We start from the raw sequence: 20973 nt of genomic DNA, 5'->3' as shown, positions 1-20973 counted from the left end.
ATAAAAAATAAATATAAAACTTTTCAAAATAGAAAAGGCTATTTTGATAATTTTTTTTATTAAACGTTATTTTGTGACAAAAACTTAAAAAATGTTATTTGAAATAATTGCCCTATAAAAAATGTAATAAACAAAAACATGATATAAATGACATATCATATAAACAACAATCGTAAACAAGCAAAATATATCTTATCACATATAATCTCTTCTCACATAAAACTTTCTAAAAGACAAAAAATCATTATTATATACAGTTTTTGCAAATGCAAACCTTAAACACAAATCATAAAATCGTACAAAACTTAATAACCATAGATCACAATTAAAGTATATCCCGCCCGTAGGGCGGGCCGGCCCTAGTTTAATATATTGATAATATAAAAATTTAATTAAGGATTTAAGAAACTTGGTGCCTAACTGAAGCTTACATAGTTACATTAAAATTGTTAATAACATTACAAATAAATTAAAATAAAATATTTCTTTAGTCCTCGTTCCCTTGGGCTAAATCTGAGCCCAGATGGGGCTACGTATCAATATACTTGGGCTTCAGAAGCCATTTGAACTAAAATATTCGCTTGGCGAAGAAAAAGGGAAAAAATATAGGCGAATCCATAAAATACTAAACAAATCGGTGTAATACCTAGGAGAGCAGAGAGAGACGTTACGATTCAAAATTCAAAAACAGAAAACAAAAGAGCGTGGCGGTTTGGTAATTAAGAGTAAAACTTAGGGGCAGTATTGGGAGAACAAGAAATCGTGGCTCCTGAGTGTAGGCGCTGGTGTATATATACAGTCGCATCAAAACTCCAAAACCCTCAACACACTCATCATCTCTTCCGTCTTCCTATTTTCAAATCGAACCATGTCTCTGAGGCCTAGCGCGAAGACTGAGGTCCGACGTAACCGGTACAAAGTGGCCGTCGATGCGGAGGAGGGACGGCGGAGGCGAGAGGATCACATGGTTGAGATCAGGAAGAACAAGAGGGAAGAGAATCTCCAGAAGAAGCGACGCGAGGGGATCTCCGCCGCTCCTCAATCCGGACAGGTTGATCTTCCTTCTGCCAAGAAGGTATCAATCAGATCATATTAATATCTAATTTGAGATCCGATTTCGTTATTAGATTCAAAGTTTCTTGCGATGTTTTATGTGTTGTTAGAGTGAAATAGTATGATTAGATCATAACCGGAGTAAACCGGAGATAGATTAGATTAGATGAGATGTGGAATAGAAAGTATAAGGTGTGATTTGTGAATGCAGTTGATAGAGAATCTACCGGAGATGGTTGCTGGGATATGGTCAGAGGATGCCAACTTACAACTCGAGACGACTACTCTCCTCAGGAAACTGCTTTCTCTTGGTTTGTGGTTTTCATCTTTATTAACCATAACTAATCAGTGTTTTGGTTAAAGAGACTTATTTGTAGTTTTTCTTTTTTTTTTTTTGTAGAGCAAAACCCTCCTATCAATGATGTTGTAGGATCTGGTGTTGTTCCTCGCGTTGTGACGTTTCTTTCGAGGGATGATTTTCCCAAACTTCAGGTGAAGAGACGCACTTGCATTGATTATTATTCATCTTTTTGTTAACTTTTTTGTTTTTTTGCTGTTTTAGTTTGAGGCGGCTTGGGCCCTCACCAACATTGCTTCAGGGACATCAGAGAACACTAATGTCATCATTCAGAGCGGTGCTATCCCCATATTCATCCATCTTCTCACCTCCCCTAATGAGGAAGTCCGCGAACAGGTTCCAAAGTTGAACTCTTTTAGACCTTAGGACGAGGTGAGATTTTACCATTCTAACTTGTCTTTTGAAAATGAGTATAGGCTGTTTGGGCGCTGGGAAATGTTGCTGGAGACTCTCCAAAATGCCGTGATCTTGTCTTGAGTCTAGGTGCCATGTTGCCTCTTCTGTCTCAGTTCACTGAGCAGACAAAGCTCTCAATGCTTAGGAATGCTACTTGGACTTTGTCAAACTTCTGCCGAGGGAAGCCTCAGCCTTCTTTTGAACAGGTTCCCCATTCAAGACTACGATTTTTTGGAGTCCCCAGTAAAGATATTCTAACATTTTTTTGTTTTGTTTGAGCAGACAAGCCCAGCTTTACCAGTTCTTAAGAAGCTTGTGCAATCAACAGATGAAGAAATTCTCACAGATGCTTGCTGGGCTCTGTCCTACCTCTCGGACAGCTCAAACGACAAGATACAGGCTGTTATCGATGCTGGCGTTATCCCTCGCCTCATCGACCTCTTAGCGTGAGTATATAATGATTGTGATAAATTAAACATTAATGGTTACGTTATTATCTGAATGCTTAACTCTTACACTTATTTTTGTTAGTCATTCGGCGCCGGCAGTGCTGATTCCTGCTCTTCGCACCATCGGAAACATTGTTACTGGCGATGATACACAGACTCAGGTGTTCCATATATATATACATTTCACAGTTTAGTTTTCAGGGGAAAAAAAGAATGTCTTTAACTTACTCTATCATAACAGACGGTTCTCGACCATCAAGTGCTTCCTCGTCTATTGCACCTTCTTACAAACCCTTACAAGAAGAGTATCAAGAAGGAAGCTTGCTGGACCATCTCCAACATTACAGCTGGGTGTTCTCAACAGATACAAGTGAGTTTTGTTTATATAATAACAACATGTGGCTTTAAATGCGTGTCTGGTTACCCGAATGTGCGTGCGTGCAGGGAGTGATTGAAGCTGGTATCATTCAGTCTCTTGTTGGGGTGCTCCATAACGCAGAGTTCGAAGTGAAAAAAGAAGCTGCTTGGGGGATCTCAAATGCTACTTCTGGTGGCACTCATGATCAAATCAAGTAAACTATAAAGCCTAATGTTTCCTTAACAACAACCAAAGATAATTTTCTAAAAAACATGTCTTTTCTTCTCTCTCTCAGGTTTCTGGTGAGCCAAGGCTGTATCAAACCGCTGTGCGATCTTCTAACCTGCCCGGATCCAAGAATCTTGACGGTTTGTTTAGAAGCGTTGGAGAACATTCTGGTGGTTGGAGAAGCAGTGAAGAGCCTAGGTCATACCGGAGAGGATAACCCTTATGCTTCAATGATAGATGAAGCTGAAGGGCTCGAGAAGATTGAGAATCTTCAGAGCCACGACAACAACGATATATACCAAAAGGCGGTGAAAATTCTCGAAACGTTTTGGACTGAAGACGATGATGAAGAAGGATGTAACGATGAAAACCACGCTCCTCAAGCCGGTTTCCAGTTCGGAAGCGCTAACGTTGCTGCTGCTCCTGGTCAGTTCAACTTTATGTGAACGGTGATAACGTGAAGTAAAAGAAGTTCTCTTTGTCTTTTCTCTGCATCATGCACACTCCTCACAACTCGTGGATATGAAGAAACACTGTACGGGTAGTATCTTTTTTGTCTTTTGAAGTTTGTGAAACAATTATGTTTGGTGTGTTTTTCAATAACGGATCTGATCTCTATATCAGAGTGGAAATTAAAGTTCATTTGTTTGCTTCTGTTTATCAGTCTTATATTAGGATGTTTGCACCGAAACCATGAACATGATTTTAGTAAACCGTAATCATGGTCGTAGTTTCTTTGCTTTTTTGGAATCAAAGAAAATTATTACCATATGTGTTAGTAGTTTAGTTAGTGTCTTCGACTTTAGAGTTTATCCACAATAGATTTGATTGATAAGAGACAGTTTTCACATGGTCTAAGAAAAGAGTTTCAATTTGGTTCTTCACCAAGATTCCTTGTGTGTTTATCATCATTCCCCACAAGCTGTAAATTTAAAGAGAATCACATTCCAAAGTTGATATTGATGATGAGGTCTTAAAAGAAAAATAGGAAGACATCTTTTTGGGACCAACATAGGAAATGAAAGAAAAGCTTTTTATATATGATGACTTTTTCTTGGGTTCAATTCCTAGGATAAATCTAAAGGTTCACCAACCAGTTGTCATTTTAGATCTACTATCTTTTAATTAAAGAAACAAAATAACTTGTCAAATTATATTATGCTTTTAAAATAAAAAATAAAAGATTAAATAAATAAAAATATGTTAGAAATATGAGAAGTGTTGCTGTGAAAGTTATGTCTTTCTCATTAGCTCTCACTATCAATATATAGTGGAGGTTCATACAAGGGTTTACAGCAAAAGAGAGAATCTACACATTTAATACATATTGACTACATTCATTACAAAGATACAGACTTGGTCAAAGCTCATAAATGTTCCGGTTGAATGAGTCTTCATCTTGACTAGTCTTGGACGAATGTAGACGGACCGGAGACGGGTGTAGATAGACCGGATAGTCGGGTCGGATGTAAACCTCCTTGATGGTTAATGGCAATCCACATATCCATACAATGGATTTATAACACTCCCCCTTGGATGCCATAACCATATCGGGCTTGTAATGTGCTAATGTTGCCTCATTAAAACCTCTCCCAGAAGACCCAAAACCCAATGTGGTAAAAAGGAAAACCAAGGAAAGAAAAAAGAGTACAACACACATTACTCCCCCTGATTTGGACATTACTGAAGGTCCTTGAGTCTTCGCATGCCAATCTGCTGCGTGAGCTTCCTGAATGTGCTGGTGGGAAGTGACTTGGTGAAGAGGTCAGCTGAGTTCTCACTTGACCGGATTTGAGTGACGCTGACCTCCTTGGCTTTCTGCAACTCATGTGTGAAGAAGAACTTGGGTAGTATATATTTGGTTCGGTCACCTTTGATATATCCATCTTTGAGTTGAGCAATGCAGGCTGCATTATCCTCATATATGATGGTCGGACCATTGTCCTCGACCATTCCACTATCTGATCGGATGTGTTGAGTCATAGACCTCAACCATACACACTCACGACTTGCCTCATGCATGGCTAAGATTTCTGAGTGATTAGATGATGTGGCTGCTATAGTTTGTTTCATGGAACGTCATGATATTGCAGTACCACCATAAGTAAACACATAACCGGTTTGGGACCGACCATGGTGTGGATCAGATAAGTAGCCTGCATCTGCAAAGCCTACCAAACCATCTTTAGTTTCATTGGTATAAAATAGACCCAAATCCTTAGTTCCTTGAAGGTAACATAGGATATGTTTAATTCCATTCCAGTGCCTTTGGGTCAGACATGAACTAAAACGGGCTTGGAGGTTCACGGCAAAACATATATCTGGTCTAGTGTGGCTAGCTAAATACAGTAACGCTCCTATGGCACTGAGGTAAGGCACTTCAGGACCCAGGACATTCTCATCATCCTCCTTATGACGGAATGGGTCAGTGTCCACTCCAAGGGACCTCACGACCATTGGGCTGGTCAATGGGTGAGCCTGGTCCATGTTAAATCTCTTGAGTACCTTTTCTGTATATGCCTTTTGATGCACAAGGATTCCTCCTTTTATGTACTCAAGTTGTAACCCCAAACAGACTTTGGTTTTACCTAGGTCTTTCATTTTAAACTCTTTTTTGAGATATTCAACTGTTTGGGCGATTTCCCCAGGGGTTCCAATGATGTTCAAATCATCAACATACACTGCTATGATAACAAATCCTTTGTTTGCAAACTTCTTTATAACGATACATGGACTGATAGGGTCGTTCTTATAGCCAACTTTGGCAAGGTATTCGCTTAAGCGGTTATACCACATTCGACCACTTTGCTTAAGTCCATATAAGGATTTGTTCAGCCTTATGCAGTGTTCTTCTCGAGAACCTTTATTAGCTTTAAGCTTAATACCCTCTGGTAATCTCATATATATTTCGTTATCCAGTGGACCATAAAGTTATGCGGTTACAACATCCATTAACCGCATATCTAAATTTTCTTTGATGGCCAGACTTATTAAAAATCGAAATGTAGTTGCATCCACCACAGGGGAGTATGTCTCCTCATAATCAATGCCTGGTATTTGTGAGAATCCTTGTGCTACAAGCTGTGCTTTGTATCTTACAATTTCACCATGTTCATTTCTCTTCCTCACAAATACCCACTTACATCCCACTAGTTTAACATTATAAGGTGTCCGGATAATCGATCCAAAGATATTCCTTTTCTTAAATGATTCTAACTCCACGTTTATGGCTTCTTTCCATTTGAGCCAATCTGATCTTTGAGTGCACTCTAGTATAGACGTTATCAGCACGATTGTGCTCTCCACCTGAGAAAGCTCTCTCCGCCGGCGTTCCCCTTTCCAGCCAGCTCCTCCGGTGCTCAGCCTTTGCTCCACCGGCGCTCAGCCTTCTCTCCACCAGGCCACCTCTCTCTCTCCGCCGGAAAACTCCTCTCTCTCTCAAATTCCGGCTAACTCTCAGCCTCTCTCTCACGGTGGTCCTCTCAGATTCTTGTGGTGAAAAAGGTAAACAAATCAAAACCTTGAAATCTAAAGAACACCATTATATCTGAGAGAAATCTAGGATCTATATGAATCCATAACTTATAAACAATCTATGGATTTAAAATATTAATCTTGTTTCTATGATCCATATGATCCATATGAAACTTGATTCTAAAATTATTTTGAATCCATAAAACTTAAAATTCTCTAAAGGTTCTATGTTTCTCTAAAAACTTATAAACTTATTAAAATACCTAAAGATCTATATAAATCTTGTTTATAAAAACTTATGAATCATAAAATTATTAGAGAAAGCTTAAACCTTTTGATTCAATCCTTTTGTTTGGCCATTTTACCAGATGTGATAAACATAAGTGTATAATCTGGCCAAAACAAAACTCCATCAAATCCTTGCTGTGCCATTTTCGGCCAGATCCCCTAAAAATCATTCAACCCATCAATAAATCGAAATTAAATTCATTCATTGCTTATCCTTGACTGTTAATATTTGTTTTGTAACTGTCAAAGTTTTAAAAACCTTTTATGATTTTTATAAATGCATAATCGATTTTATAAATGCTTGTTTGATTTTATTAAATGCATATCTTTGACTGAAAATTATTTCTAAAGTTTTATAAACCATAGTCTTATTTTAAAATTGATATGTCATAAGGTAGAATAAAATCTGTTTGAAATCATTTGATCATATTGTTGTTAATTAAACCAACCATGAACCGATTTTATCTCATACTGAATTTTGATCACATAGTTTGCTAGTTAAAATAAAACTTGATCTAGTTTCATCCTTGAACCTGATTCTGTGATTAAATTATGTATTGATCATTTGCATACCTGATAGCATCATTTATTAAATCATTAGATCGAACTTGAATCATCCATGAACCGACCTTTGCATGCATCCAACTATCATATTGTTAAAACTGGACATAGGTATCACATAATTGAAACCAAACATACATGTTCGCATAGCTTTAGCAATGATGATACTAGTGCGTCTGAAGTGGTTCATGTTGTTTGCATCTAAATGATTTACACTGTTTGCATATAGTTAGACAAAATCGGTTTCCATTTAAAATTTAGTACATTTGCTTTATTCGAAATTATAAACCAAGTTTTAACCGATTTTGAAAATCTACTTTGGTTTACAAATATCTTGAACATTATAAAATTTATTTGTCTTGTCCATGATGCATTTTAATCCATCCATATTGATTGACAAATTTTTTATCTTAATGTATATAAAATATTTTCTGAAAATAAAATGCATAATAAACCATCATTAAATAAATCACCAATCTCCTTGGCATATAAATTCAAATTCTGAATTATATCATGAATCTCATAATTGTCTAAATCCATTGCTTAGATCTAAACATACATTCAGCTATTTCTTGATCCATGCATCTCATTTAAACAAAATGATGATTGATCCATATTCAAATTCTAAAGGGCTTTAACCAACTCAAAATTGAATTATAAGGATCAATAGATGCAATGACCAATTGATTATACTCATACCAGAAATGCTTAAAGCAAATAGATTATGTGATTCGGGGAAAGTTTTATTAAAATCACAAATCATATGCATCAAAGCTTCTATTGCTTGCAATAAATTTCTGAAAGCTTGAACTTGCTTGTTAAATAATCAGATGTTGAGAGGAATGTTTGAACCATCAGATTACCCTGCCTTAAATCTCGCTGGAGATAATTACCTAGAATGGATAAAGAACACTCGTGTTGCTCTAAGTTCCAGAGGACTTGGAAATTGCCTCAATGAGTGCCTTAATATTGGTATCCTTGAAAGTGAAATGCATAGAGCTATAACGATTATTCGTTATCATCTCACTGAGGAGCTAAGAGACCTATACCTCCATGTTGAGGACCCTTGTGCCCTTTGGCTACAGTTAAGGCAAAGGTTCAAACCGGTATTACTGCAAAAGGCTAACGATCAATGGGAAACTATCAGATTCACGGATTTTAAATCTGTGGATGAGTATAATTCTGCCCTGATGGATATAGTTGACGGTCTTATACTATGTGATGAAATAATAACAAATGAAGACTTAATATATAAGACCTACTCCACCTTCCATCCAGAGGATGTGCAGCTGATTAACAAGGCTAAGAAATTCACCATCTATGAGGACCTCTTGTCATATCTTTTGGCTTCCGAACAGAGAAAACAGAAAATCATTCTTGTCACTATCGACAAAGCTGATAAGCTTCTGAAAGAATCCGTGAGCTAAGAGAACGAGTTTATAAATGCTTGTGCCATCTGGTCTTTAACCAGATTATTTGGCTTTATGCCATCTGGTCTCTTAGCTCACGGATTCTTTTCAGAAGCTTATCAGCTTTGTCGATGGTGACAAGAATGATTTTCTGTTTTCTCTGTTCGGAAGCCAAAAGATATGACAAGAGGTCCTAATAGATGGTGAATTTCTTAGCCTTGTTAATCAGCTGCACATCCTCTGGATGGAAGGTGGAGTAGGTCTTATATATTAAGTCCTCATTTTTTATTATTTCATCACATAGTATAAGACCGTCAACTATATCCATCAGGGCAGAATTATACTCATCCACAGATTTAAAATCCGTGAATCTGATAGTTTCCCATTGATCGTTAGCCTTTTGCAGTAATACCGGTTTGAACCATTGCCTTAACTGTAGCCAAAGGGCACAAGGGTCCTCAACATGGAGGTATAGGTCTCTTAGCTCCTCAGTGAGATGATAACGAATAATCGTTATAGCTCTATGCATTTCACTTTCAAGGATACCAATATTAAGGCACTCATTAAGGCAATTTCCAAGTCCTCTGGAACTTAGGGCAACACAAGTGTTCTTTATCCATTCTAGGTAATTATCTCCAGCGAGATTTAAGGCAGGGTAATCTGATGGTTCAAACATTCCTCTCAACATCTGATTATTTAACAAGCAAGTTCAAGCTTTCAGAAATTTTATGCAAGCAATAGAAGCTTTGATGCATATGATTTGTGATTTTAATAAGACTTTCCCCGAATCACATAATCTATTTGCTTTAAGCATTTCTGGTATGAGTATAATCAATTGGTCATTGCATCTATTGATTCTTATAATTCAATTTTGGGTTGGTTAAAGCCCTTTAGAATTTGAATAAGGATCAATCATCATTTTGTTTAAATGAGATGCATGGATCAAGAAATAGCTGAATGTATGTTTAGATCTAAGCAATGGATTTAGACAATCTTTATGAGATTCATGATATAATTCAGAATTTGAATTTATATGCCAAGGAGATTGGTGATTTATTTAATGATGGTTTATTATGCATTTTATTTTCAGAAAATATTTTATATGCATTAAGATAAAAAATTTGTCAATCAATATGGATGGATTAAAATGCATCATGGACAAGACAAATAAATTTTATAATGTTCAAGATATTTGTAAACCAAAGTAGATTTTCAAAATCGGTTAAAACTTGGTTTATAATTTCGAATAAAGCAAATGTACTAAATTTTAAATGGAAACTGATTTTGTCTAACTATATGCAAACAGTGTGAATCATTTAGATGCAAACAACATGAACCACTTCAGACGCACTAGTATCATCATTGCTAAAGCTATGCGAACATGTATGTTTGGTTTCAATTATGTGATACCTATGTTCAGTTTTAACAATATGATAGTTGGATGCATGCAAAGGTCGGTTCATGGATGATTCAAGTTCGATCTAATGATTTACTAAATGATGCTATCAGGTATGCAAATGATCAGTACATAATTTAATCACAGAATCAGGTTCAAGGATGAAACTAGATCAAGTTTTATTTTAACTAGCAAACTATGTGATCAAAATTCAGTATGAGATAAAATCGGTTCATGGTTGGTTTAATTAACAACAATATGATCAAATGATTTCAAATAGATTTTATTCTACCTTATGACATATCAATTTTAAAACAAGACTATGGTTTATAAAACTTTAGAAATAATTTTCAGTCAAAGATATGCATTTAATAAAATCAAACAAGCATTTATAAAATCGATTATGCATTTATAAAAATCATAAAAGGTTTTTAAAACTTTGACAGTTACAAAACAAATATTAACAGCCAAGGATATGCAATGAATGAATTTAATTTCGATTTATTGATGGGTTGACTGATTTTTCGGGGATCTGGCCGAAAATGGCACAAGGATTTGATGGAGTTTTTTTTTGGCCAGATTATACACTTATGTTATATCTCATCTGGTAAAATGGCCAAACAAAAGGATTGAATGAAAAGGTTTAAGCTTTCTCTAATAATTTTATGATTCATAAGTTCTTATAAACAAGATTCATATAGATGTTTAGGTATTTTAATAAGTTTATAAGTTTTTAGAGAAACATAGAACCTTTAGAGAATTTTAAGTTTTGTGGATTCAAAATAATTTTAGAATCAAGTTTCATATGGATCATATGGATCAGAGAAACAAGATTAATATTTTAAATCCATAGATTGTTTATAAGTTATGGATTCATATAGATCCTAGATTTCTTTCAGATATAATGGTGTTCTTTAGATTTCAAGGTTTTGATTTGTTTACCTTTTTCACCACAAGAATCTGAGAGGACCACCGTGAGAGAGAGGCTGAGAGTTGGCCGGAATTTGAGAGAGAGAGGAGTTTTCCGGCGGAGAGAGAGAGGTGGCCTGGTGGAGAGAAGGCTGAGCGCCGGTGGAGCAAAGGCTGAGCACCGGAGGAGCTGGCTGGAAAGGGGAACGCCGGCGGAGAGGCTTTCTTAGGTGGAGAGCACAATCGTGCTGATAACGTGTTAGAAATATGAGAAGTGTTGCTGTGAAAGTTATGTCTTTCTCATTAGCTCTCACTATCAATATATAGTGGAGGTTCATACAAGGGTTTACAGCAAAGGAGAGAATCTACACATTTAATACATATTGACTACATTCATTACAAAGATACAGACTTGGTCAAAGCTCATAAATGTTCCGGTTGAATGAGTCTTCATCTTGACTAGTCTTGGACGAATGTAGACGGACCGGAGACGGGTGTAGACGGACCGGATAGACGGGTCGGATGTAAACCTCTTTGATGGTTAATGGTAATCCACATATCCATACAATGGATTTATAAAAAAATAGCAATAGTTCTAAAAAAAGATTATTTAAAAAAATATATTTGTTTTTAAGATTTAGAGTTTAGTGTTTAAGATTTATAATTTAGAATTTATCCAAATGTTTAGTGTTTTTCCAAAGGTTTACGGTTTACCCAAGGGTTTAGGATTTTCCCAAGGGTTTAGGGTTTAGGATTAGAGTTTAGGGTTTAGTGTTTTGTAACATGTTTAGTGTTTTCCAAGGGTTTAGGGTTTACCCAAGGATTTAGGGTTTACCCAAGGGTTCAGGGTTTAGGATTTGAGTTTAGGGTTTAGTATTAGAGTTTAGGGTTTAATGTTTTGTTGACAACATTATTTTTTTTTTTAATTCGTTTTTTATATATTATTTTTATTTATTTTTAAATTTTATTTTGAAAAGATAATATAATTTGCCAAGTTATTTAGTTTCCTTAATTAAAAGATACTGGATCTAAAATGACAATTTTCTATTGGTTGGTGAACCTAAAGGTTCATTCTATGGCACATGCGGACCTACGTTAGGGAATAGTGTGTCAGATGCAACATGTTAAATATATAGTGTTGGCTTTTTAGCCCATAAACCAAATTGATTTGGCAGCTCGGTTGGTTATTTTCTTTCTCTAATGACCCATCTTTTCTCAGGTTCGAATCTCCTTGTCACAATTTTATGACTATTTTTTTTCAATATACTTTAGATATGGGCCAAAACCGAATTTTTGACCCCCCTAAAATTTGAAGCTGGGTCCACCACTGTGCTGGGGTGAACCCAAGAATAATACTTTATATAGTTATAAATCACCAGATTTTTTTTTCTTTTTTTTGTATTCTCTAGATCCACCTTTGATAGGTGATGAAATAATTCACGAGTTATGTTTGATCTCAGGAAAAATGATGATGCGTTAAGTTAAGGGCATCTCCAACCCTACTCTATTTTCAACTCCAAACATCATTATGGAGTAAAATCTTCTCCAACCCCACTCCATTTTGGAGTTGAAAATGGAGTAATGGCTAGGGTTACTCCATTTATGGAGTAATCTTACCCATTACTCCATTTTGGAGTTGAACTTTTTTTATTTATAAAATGGTCCTTTAAATCTTTTATTGTCAAAGGACCTGTTCGTTTTTGGAAAAAAAAATGTGTTACATGACATTATGACTACATGTATAATTTTACATAAGATGATAATTGAAGATAAGCGTGAACTTGATGCACCAATTGAACTTGGAAGAGAAGCTCCACCTCCAGATATCGAAATTGCAGAAGATGAAAATGTCTGATTTCAAAATTTTATTGCTCGATTTAGGAATATCAAAGATAAAGAAGCTCATTTTTCATTACGAAATGCATTAGTTGATCATTTGTGGGAAAAATATTCTAATGCTCATTGTTGAACCTATATATATGTTGTCTTTTTTAATGATTTCTTGTACTATTTAATAATAAATATTTAATTCAAATAATTTATATTTTAATTATTATCGTAAACATAAAATAATTAGGGTTAATTGGTAAATTTTTATAAGTATAAGATTTTATTTGCAATTATTAATAAAATAAAAATGAAATTATTTAAGAAATATTATTTTTGGAGTAGAAAATGGAGTAATACATTGGAGTAAAACCTTACTCCATTTTGGTGTTGCACCATTTTAAAGTAAAAAATGGGGTAATACATTGGAGATGCTCTAAGTGAGAGCTCTTGTCTGTTTTTATTGTGCTCAACGACAACAATTACCAACAACGAGACGAATAGTCCCACCGTCAAAAACTGAATAAACTTAATTATCTACCAAAACTCGTGAAATATTCACACGTGAGTTATGGAAAGGAAGGGAAGGGGTGGGGGGTTGATTATTACTTTAGTTTATGATATCATTTTTGTATAAGTTTACGCACTAAAAAGCTAACATTGATATTATTTTCCCGTTGCATAAAAGAACTGGTCTGAAGCTTTCATGATTTCATCATAACAATAGCACTTGAATAGTTCTTCTGGATATGGATCAAAATTTCATATTCATATATCTCCATTTTAATCTCATTCTTGAGTGAAATGAAAATGAGTCGGGTCCGGGTTTCCGTTTTCGGGACCCACGAGGACAGAAACTGGGTGAGAATCCGAGTCAGGACCCGAGTGAATCGTGATGGTCGTGGAAGCCAGCTTGGTTTGAATTGTAATGGGCCTAAGCGTAGACCGTACGTAGTGATGGCATTTGGGCTCTCCCGCGTCCAATTGTCCCGCCCCGCTGCGGTTTTGTTTTCAATCGGGTCTTTGCGGGTCGTACCGCGGCGGGATGCGGTCCCTAAACCATATGACCAATCCCGACCCGCACTATAGGAGCGGGTATGCGGGTCGTCCCGCGGGCCAGCAATGTTCATCAACCTGGACATGTCACCTGCATGAAAAAGAGACGAACATTAGTCATACTATTAAACATAATGATGCTCAGACGCTCTTAGAACTGATCCTAAAGTTATTACTCATGACTGAAGATTAGAATTAATTTAAGTAATGTAAATGAACACCAAAACAATTTCCAACTAATGTAATGTGGCCTCGGTAAAAACCTTATCGGGAAAACCCATTGGGACAAAACCCGACAAGGGAAAAAGAGCGCCACGAAATCCATAATATAAATAAAATAAAAACACCAGAGCAAAATAAAAATCAAGTTTCTTCTTCTTCAACTTCATCATCAGACCATGGTACTGTCTCTTCTTCACCAACTATTTCACCTTCTGAAATATTAAAAAAAAATCGAAGTTAATTAGATTTAAAGAACATGGCACCCTAAAATATATAATAATGTAAATAATTTACCATGTTCATAAGCTTCGAATCCTTTTAGCCAATTCCTGCTACATATCAGAGCTTGCACATTTTTGGGAAGTAGACGGCTCCTGTATTTGTTCAGAACTCTCGAACCGATGCTAAAAGAGGATTCTGAAGCCACTGTTGTGATCGGAATGCTAAGTAGATCACAAGCCATTGCTGGCAAATCACCAAACCTGTGAGTATTATCTTTCCACCAGTCAAGAATATCCAAACTTTCAAAGCTATCCATATCTAGCGCAGGTTCATCCAAATAAGCTTGGAGAGCTGTCTTTCCACTCGCAGCAACACTACTTTTGCGAAACGCAAAAAAATCCTGTAGTGTTTAAAAAATCCTGAGCGCCGGTGGAGCAAAGGCTGAGCAACGTGTCCGTTGTGAAATATTTTTTTAAACACTACAGGATTTTTTTGCGTTTCGCAAAAGTAGTGTTGCTGCGAGTGGAAAGACAGCTCTCCAAGCTTATTTGGATGAACCTGCGCTAGATATGGATAGCTTTGAAAGTTTGGATATTCTTGACTGGTGGAAAGATAATACTCACAGGTTTGGTGATTTGCCAGCAATGGCTTGTGATCTACTTAGCATTCCGATCACAACAGTGGCTTCAGAATCCTCTTTTAGCATCGGTTCGAGAGTTCTGAACAAATACAGGAGCCGTCTACTTCCCAAAAATGTGCAAGCTCTGATATGTAGCAGGAATTGGCTAAAAGGATTCGAAGCTTATGAACATGGTAAATTATTTACATTATTATATATTTTAGGGTGCCATGTTCTTTAAATCTAATTAACTTCGATTTTTTTTTAATATTTCAGAAGGTGAAATAGTTGGTGAAGAAGAGACAGTACCATGGTCTGATGATGAAGTTGAAGAAGAAGAAACTTGATTTTTATTTTGCTCTGGTGTTTTTATTTTATTTATATTATGGATTTCGTGGCGCTCTTTTTCCCTTGTCGGGTTTTGTCCCAATGGGTTTTCCCGATAAGGTTTTTACCGAGGCCACATTACATTAGTTGGATATTGTTTTGGTGTTCATTTACATTACTTAAATTAATTCTAATCTTCAGTCATGAGTAATAACTTTAGGATCAGTTCTAAGAGCGTCTGAGCATCATTATGTTTAATAGTATGACTAATGTTCGTCTCTTTTTCATGCAGGTGACATGTCCAGGTTGATGAACATTGCTGGCCCGCGGGACGACCCGCATACCCGCTCCTATAGTGCGGGTCGGGATTGGTCATATGGTTTAGGGACCGCATCCCGCCGCGGTACGACCCGCAAAGACCCGATTGAAAACAAAACCGCAGCGGGGCGGGACAATTGGACGCGGGAGAGCCCAAATGCCATCACTAAGGGTACGTTAACGTACGTGTTAGATTTTACATAGCAAAGGTAAAACTTTAAGATTCGCATTGGTCGTGTCCGTTCTGACAGACTAAACGACAACGTATTTATATGAGTATTAAATTGTTTTCGAACGGCAAAAAATAAATAAGGTATTTTACTTTTATTACGAACGGCAAATCTACATAGAAGACATTAAGCTTTTGAAAAAAATTTCACCGACTCAGATATGAACTGTATGTACCTAAGACAGAAAACATTAAAACGGATAGTTTGACACACAATGTTAAAAAACAAACGTCTTTTATCGTAAATATCGATGCAGAGTTGCTATCTTAGTTTACAAAATTTACATGAGTCTGTGAATGTTTACCATAAAATAAATAAATAATTAAAGTTGTTTTCAAGAACAATTATGAGATTACTGAATAATATAAGTTGCAAATTCTGATATATGTTCTTCTTCGTTTGATACCAAATGTCATGGTAAAATAATTTTTTTTGTTATAGAATAAATATTATTTTATTTTAATGCAAAATTTATGAATTTTTTTTTATTAATTTTTCTTTTGTTGTTTGAAATACTGTTATGCAATATGATGCTTTTATTTAAAAATATACTACAAATCAAATATTTTTTAAAATTTGTGTACATAAATGTAAAATGATTTATGGAATCGTAAGTGATTTTGTGTTTTTGTCAAGATGTTTTGATTATACTTTTCCATCCTTCTCTTTGGTTGGTAAATTTACCTCTTTTTTTTTTTTGTAAACTGGTAAATTTACCTTTTGCTCTAATGTAGTATTGCTTCTTTAAATTCCATTTACAGTATATGAATAACTAGAAAAATAGCATTGAACATAGCCGGTATATTTAAGGAGTACATTCCTGTAGAATCACCCAAAAAATTTAAATACTATATCTGCACTAATTAATAACATAACCCTTGGTCAAAAAAAAACATCAATAACTTCTGAATATTTTATTATGAACATTTCAGTCGATTAATCTTGTTATAGTTTTTTTTTTTTTTTTGATATTAGTAGCATGCAAAAGCAAAACAAAACCATGTGTAATCTCTAAACCAAAAACCTAACTACCATTAGTAACTGGTAAGGTTTATAATTGGGATTACATTTACATCGTTAGATGTTTTTCATAATATAATACAGGAAAAAAACATTTATCAGATTGTTGTAATAATTGCAAAAACAGACAATGACAGCTGTGTCTTTAATCGTTACACTAAACACAAATTTATTTTGTTTTTTCTTCTTCTTCTTACTATTAAGAAATATCCCACTTGACATAAATAATCAAAAACGAGTAATTACAAATACTGATGCAATAAATACAAATAATTAAATATGTAAAAAATGCATTCACTTCTCACACTCTCTCGTTTATATAGAAGAAATTTAAAAATTAAATAATTAAATCAACGATTCATTCTCTCTCTCTCTCTTTCATCTTCTCTTCTTCTGCCTGCAGAGCTCCGAGCAGGGAGAGAAAGAAAGGTTTAGAGTGCACTGTGCGTCGCAGGGTGCTTCTCTAATTTCTTATCCTGCGCCTCTCCACCTTCTTCTCCGAGGAACAAAGCTCTTTCACACTATAAATTACCGCATTGAAGAATTGAATTTGCGTTTCGGATCTTAATAAGCGTTTCTTGAAATGCTTTGGATCACGAGATTCTCTGCATTTTTCTCCGCCGCGATGGCAGTGATCATCTTATCTCCCTCGCTTCAGTCGTTTCCTCCCGCGGCGGCGATCCGGTCGTCGCATCCGGATCGGAGTTTAATCTCATCCTTCAGAAAATCCCCGGCCTTCCGCAACGCCGAGGAATGTCTCTCCTCCGCGGTAGATTCCAACGTCTGCAACCCTTCATTAGTCCACGTGGCGATCACACTCGACGTCGTATACCTACGCGGCTCAATCGCAGCCGTCAATTCCATCCTCCAGCACTCGCTGTGCCCCGAGAACGTCTTCTTCCACTTCATCGTCTCAGAGACGAACCTAGAGTCGCTGGTGAGATCGACTTTTCAAGAACTGAGATTCAAAGTTTACTACTTTGCCCCTGAGACGGTTCGTGGTTTGATCTCTTCCTCCGTGAGACAAGCCCTCGAGCAGCCGTTGAATTACGCTAGAAACTACCTCGCGGAGCTTCTCGAGGACTGCGTTAACCGGGTCATATACTTGGATTCGGATCTCATCGTCGTCGACGACATCGCCAAGCTCTGGAAAACGGGTCTGGGTCCGAGGATAATCGGAGCTCCGGAGTACTGCCACGCGAATTTCACTAAGTACTTCACCGGAGGGTTCTGGTCGGAGGAGAGGTTCTCCGGGACGTTTCGAGGGAGGAGCCCTTGTTACTTCAACACAGGAGTGATGGTGATAGATCTGAAGAGGTGGAGAGGAGGTGGGTACACGAGACGTATCGAGAAGTGGATGGAGATTCAGAGAACAGAGAGGATCTACGACCTCGGCTCCCTCCCACCGTTTCTGCTTGTTTTCGCCGGTCACGTGGCTCCCATTCCGCATAGGTGGAACCAGCATGGGCTCGGTGGGGACAATGTTAGAGGTAGCTGTCGTGATTTGCATCCTGGTCCCGTGAGCTTGCTTCATTGGTCCGGTAGTGGCAAGCCGTGGTTAAGGCTCGACTCCAAACGTCCTTGTCCGTTAGATGCTCTATGGACGCCTTACGACCTGTATCGACACTCGCATTGACGAGCTACACAACATGGTAATATTCTCAGCACAAACTCTGTTTTTATTTAAAGAAAAATCAGTTTAGTTTGTTACTTGCTTTTATGTTTTGTTTGTTCATCAGTAGTTGAACGAGTAGTCACTGACTTTAAGTTAGTTCTTAAAGCTACTAACTTTTTCTCTGTTGATTTTGAACACTTGTGAAGCTTAACCCTTTTGTGGGTATGGCATCATCATCATATATTCTTGCATGGAAGCTCTAGATTGTTTGCAAGATTAGAATTTTTCTTGTTTTGTCTAGGTGATAAACTACTGTTCTTCTGTCGGTGGATATATGATATTCACACTGTGCCACTAGGTATGTTGTTTTCATCACATGGAAAATGAGTGGCTCCTACTAGGGTCTGGTGATAAGACCAACACAGAACCACAGTTATATTGACCATTATTGTTCAAACTTGTCTTTTTTTTCTTAGTATCATATGATGCATTTAGCTCAGAGATAAGTCATCTTTAGTTTAGTCTCATCCTGGTTTTAGTTTACTGGTTCTGGTATTAAGAGAAATCTTGTGCTTTATTAGTGTCATATCTTTGTTTCAAGAGGGGTGTGTTTAGCTACTAATTAGATAAACCATGCTAAGTTTAAGAGAAGAGAGTAAATAGAGAGACGTGTGAAGAACTTTCTCTTGGCCATCGCTGTTAATGCAGCTAATTAGAGTTCCAAGAGTTGGTTTATTTGTTCTTGTGTTGGTATCTACAAAAATGTGTGTGACCCCACGTTCTCTTTTGTTCTTTATAAAAATGTCGAAGAAAGCAGAGGGGACCGATTCTTTTAGGACCCCAGTGTAGGTGACAGCGGCTTTTAGAATCTAACCATTGATTGGCTTGAGCCAGCTGGTTATGTTCTAATCACATGTGGGTCTGATTCATTTCGCTTGATAGTTTTTTATTTCTCAAAGTATCTGGTCATTAAATATTTATTTTGTAATGTCTTAAAAAGAAAATTGAAATTTACTTTTTGATAGTTTTAAAGCAGCCATTTGGTGTTATATGAAGAGACTGGGGAATAGAGGAAGGTTTCATCGGATATTTACCGGTTCGGTAGAAAATCAGACGGTAGCTTTTGTTTGTAGAAGATGAAAACCCTTAACCGGGTAAAATGGGGTTTGGTTTAGCCAAACCGGAGACAATTGAGATTTGGGGGTGGGATCATTTTTTGTTGGGGGAAAAAGAAAAAAACAGAATTAGGTTATTCATGTGGATGAGACTGTTGTTCTTATCATTAATTTGTTTTCCTTATATATTTTTTTGGTATTTTGTGCAGATACTTGTATTAGTGTCCCCTCATTAAAAAAAATCATGTATGTCTTGGTTAATGGCCTATGTTCCTCTTGTAGCCTCAGTTACAACTTACAACAATGCCATGTTCCTCTCCTAATGTCGGTCCAAAAAAGAATAAAATAGAAAAAAATATTATTATTATTCTTTCAAAATAAAATGAGAATTTGCATTTAAAATAACATTGTTGTCAGCTTGCATTTTTTAGTTTAGAGATTAACCAAAGGTCAATTATATTCCTACATCACAAAGTCTGATCTGATGTTCGAATTTCACAAAATAAGATTTACTAGGTTAAGACCCGCGTCCTGCGCGGGATGAACATTATATATATAAATTATTTTATATATTATATGTTTATAGCATATTATGAAATAATAAATATATATTGAATAATTAAAAAGTCATTATCTACTACTTATATAATTAAATTGGTGCAAACATATAAATAAATTTTATGAATCGAAAAAATAGTTTTTCTATTTGATATGATATATAATTAAATTTAAATGATAGTAACATATATATCGTATATTTAAATATTAATATTATTAGATGATGCTTTTTGCTCATATTTTTTTTATCATTTGTATATGTTATAGAAAAAAGTCTAAATTAGTGATAACAAAATTTTCACTGTAGGATTAATGGGTTAAGTAATTTATAATATTTTAAAAAATTAAGTTGTCATTATTTTTTCAAATTTTTTTATCAAAAAAATGTTCAAAGTAAATTTCAAAACTAAGATATTTATGTATTTTTATAGGGCTTATAATTTAATTTAAAATGATACATATATTTATATATCTTTTATTTTTGATATTTATTAAATGAGATTTTCAACTTATATTATTTTTTAATTATTTGTATCATGTCATAACGAAGGTTTTAAATCATAGATCACAAAATTTGAATGTAAAACTTTTAACAGTTTTAGTAGTTTATACTCGTTTTTAAAAATTCAAATTATAATATATAAATAAAAAAATTTATTTTTTATTTGTTATTATATGGTTACTATGATCGTTTAATTTATTTTAATAGCTTAAAATTAAACAAATATAATTATAATACACACTTACTTTTATCAAATCTTTATTATTCAAAATCATTAATTGTCATATATATTTTAGCCACATTAGGCAATTCCGTAATCTTATTTAAGGAAATAATGAAGCACATTAACAATGTATTTATTGTGGTTTAATAAAAAACTTATTATATATTTAGATGGACCAACTTATTTCTTTAAAGATTCTAAAAATCATTCTAGTGATGACATGTGGCTACAAAAAAATAT

The 20973-nt window shown here is 35.5% G+C and overlaps 2 protein-coding genes and 1 long non-coding RNA gene across 6 annotated transcripts; 2 read left to right on the top strand and 1 right to left on the bottom strand.

Moving 5' to 3' along the window:
- Positions 1 to 810: 810 nt before the first annotated feature.
- Positions 811 to 3496, top strand: LOC103853350 (importin subunit alpha-3). The gene is made up of 10 exons (XM_009130278.3): positions 811 to 1075; positions 1265 to 1364; positions 1454 to 1545; positions 1616 to 1747; positions 1828 to 2013; positions 2090 to 2253; positions 2339 to 2417; positions 2498 to 2626; positions 2701 to 2828; positions 2910 to 3496. Exons 1-10 carry the CDS (start codon positions 869 to 871, stop codon positions 3286 to 3288), a joined length of 1596 nt encoding a protein of 531 aa, XP_009128526.1. The 5' UTR covers positions 811 to 868; the 3' UTR covers positions 3289 to 3496.
- On the bottom strand, positions 3286 to 16636 carry LOC117131779. The gene is made up of 2 exons (XR_004455120.1): positions 14026 to 16636; positions 3286 to 4429 (listed from the first exon to the last, which is right to left on the bottom strand). It is a non-coding gene; the product is annotated as an uncharacterized LOC117131779 (long non-coding RNA).
- A 416-nt stretch (positions 16637 to 17052) lies between these two features.
- LOC103853348 (probable galacturonosyltransferase-like 6) lies at positions 17053 to 19819 on the top strand. 4 transcript variants are annotated; one of them, XM_033284301.1, is made up of 2 exons: positions 17053 to 18372; positions 19660 to 19819. In XM_033284301.1, the coding sequence occupies exon 1, from the start codon at positions 17304 to 17306 to the stop codon at positions 18354 to 18356; it is 1053 nt and encodes a 350-aa protein (XP_033140192.1). In that variant the 5' UTR covers positions 17053 to 17303; the 3' UTR covers positions 18357 to 18372; positions 19660 to 19819. The 4 variants fall into 4 exon arrangements, with proteins under 4 accessions (XP_033140192.1, XP_033140191.1, XP_033140189.1 ...); XM_033284300.1 differs by having other exon boundaries at positions 17055 to 18372; positions 19372 to 19718; XM_033284298.1 differs by having other exon boundaries at positions 17055 to 18372; positions 19361 to 19718.
- The last annotated feature ends 1154 nt before the right edge of the window (positions 19820 to 20973 follow it).

Source organism: Brassica rapa, chromosome A02 (genome assembly GCF_000309985.2).
Source record: "Brassica rapa cultivar Chiifu-401-42 chromosome A02, CAAS_Brap_v3.01, whole genome shotgun sequence".
Taxonomy (NCBI): Eukaryota; Viridiplantae; Streptophyta; class Magnoliopsida; order Brassicales; family Brassicaceae; genus Brassica; species Brassica rapa.
Note: the sequence above shows the minus strand (reverse complement) of the source record. Positions and strands in the feature narration are given on the sequence as shown.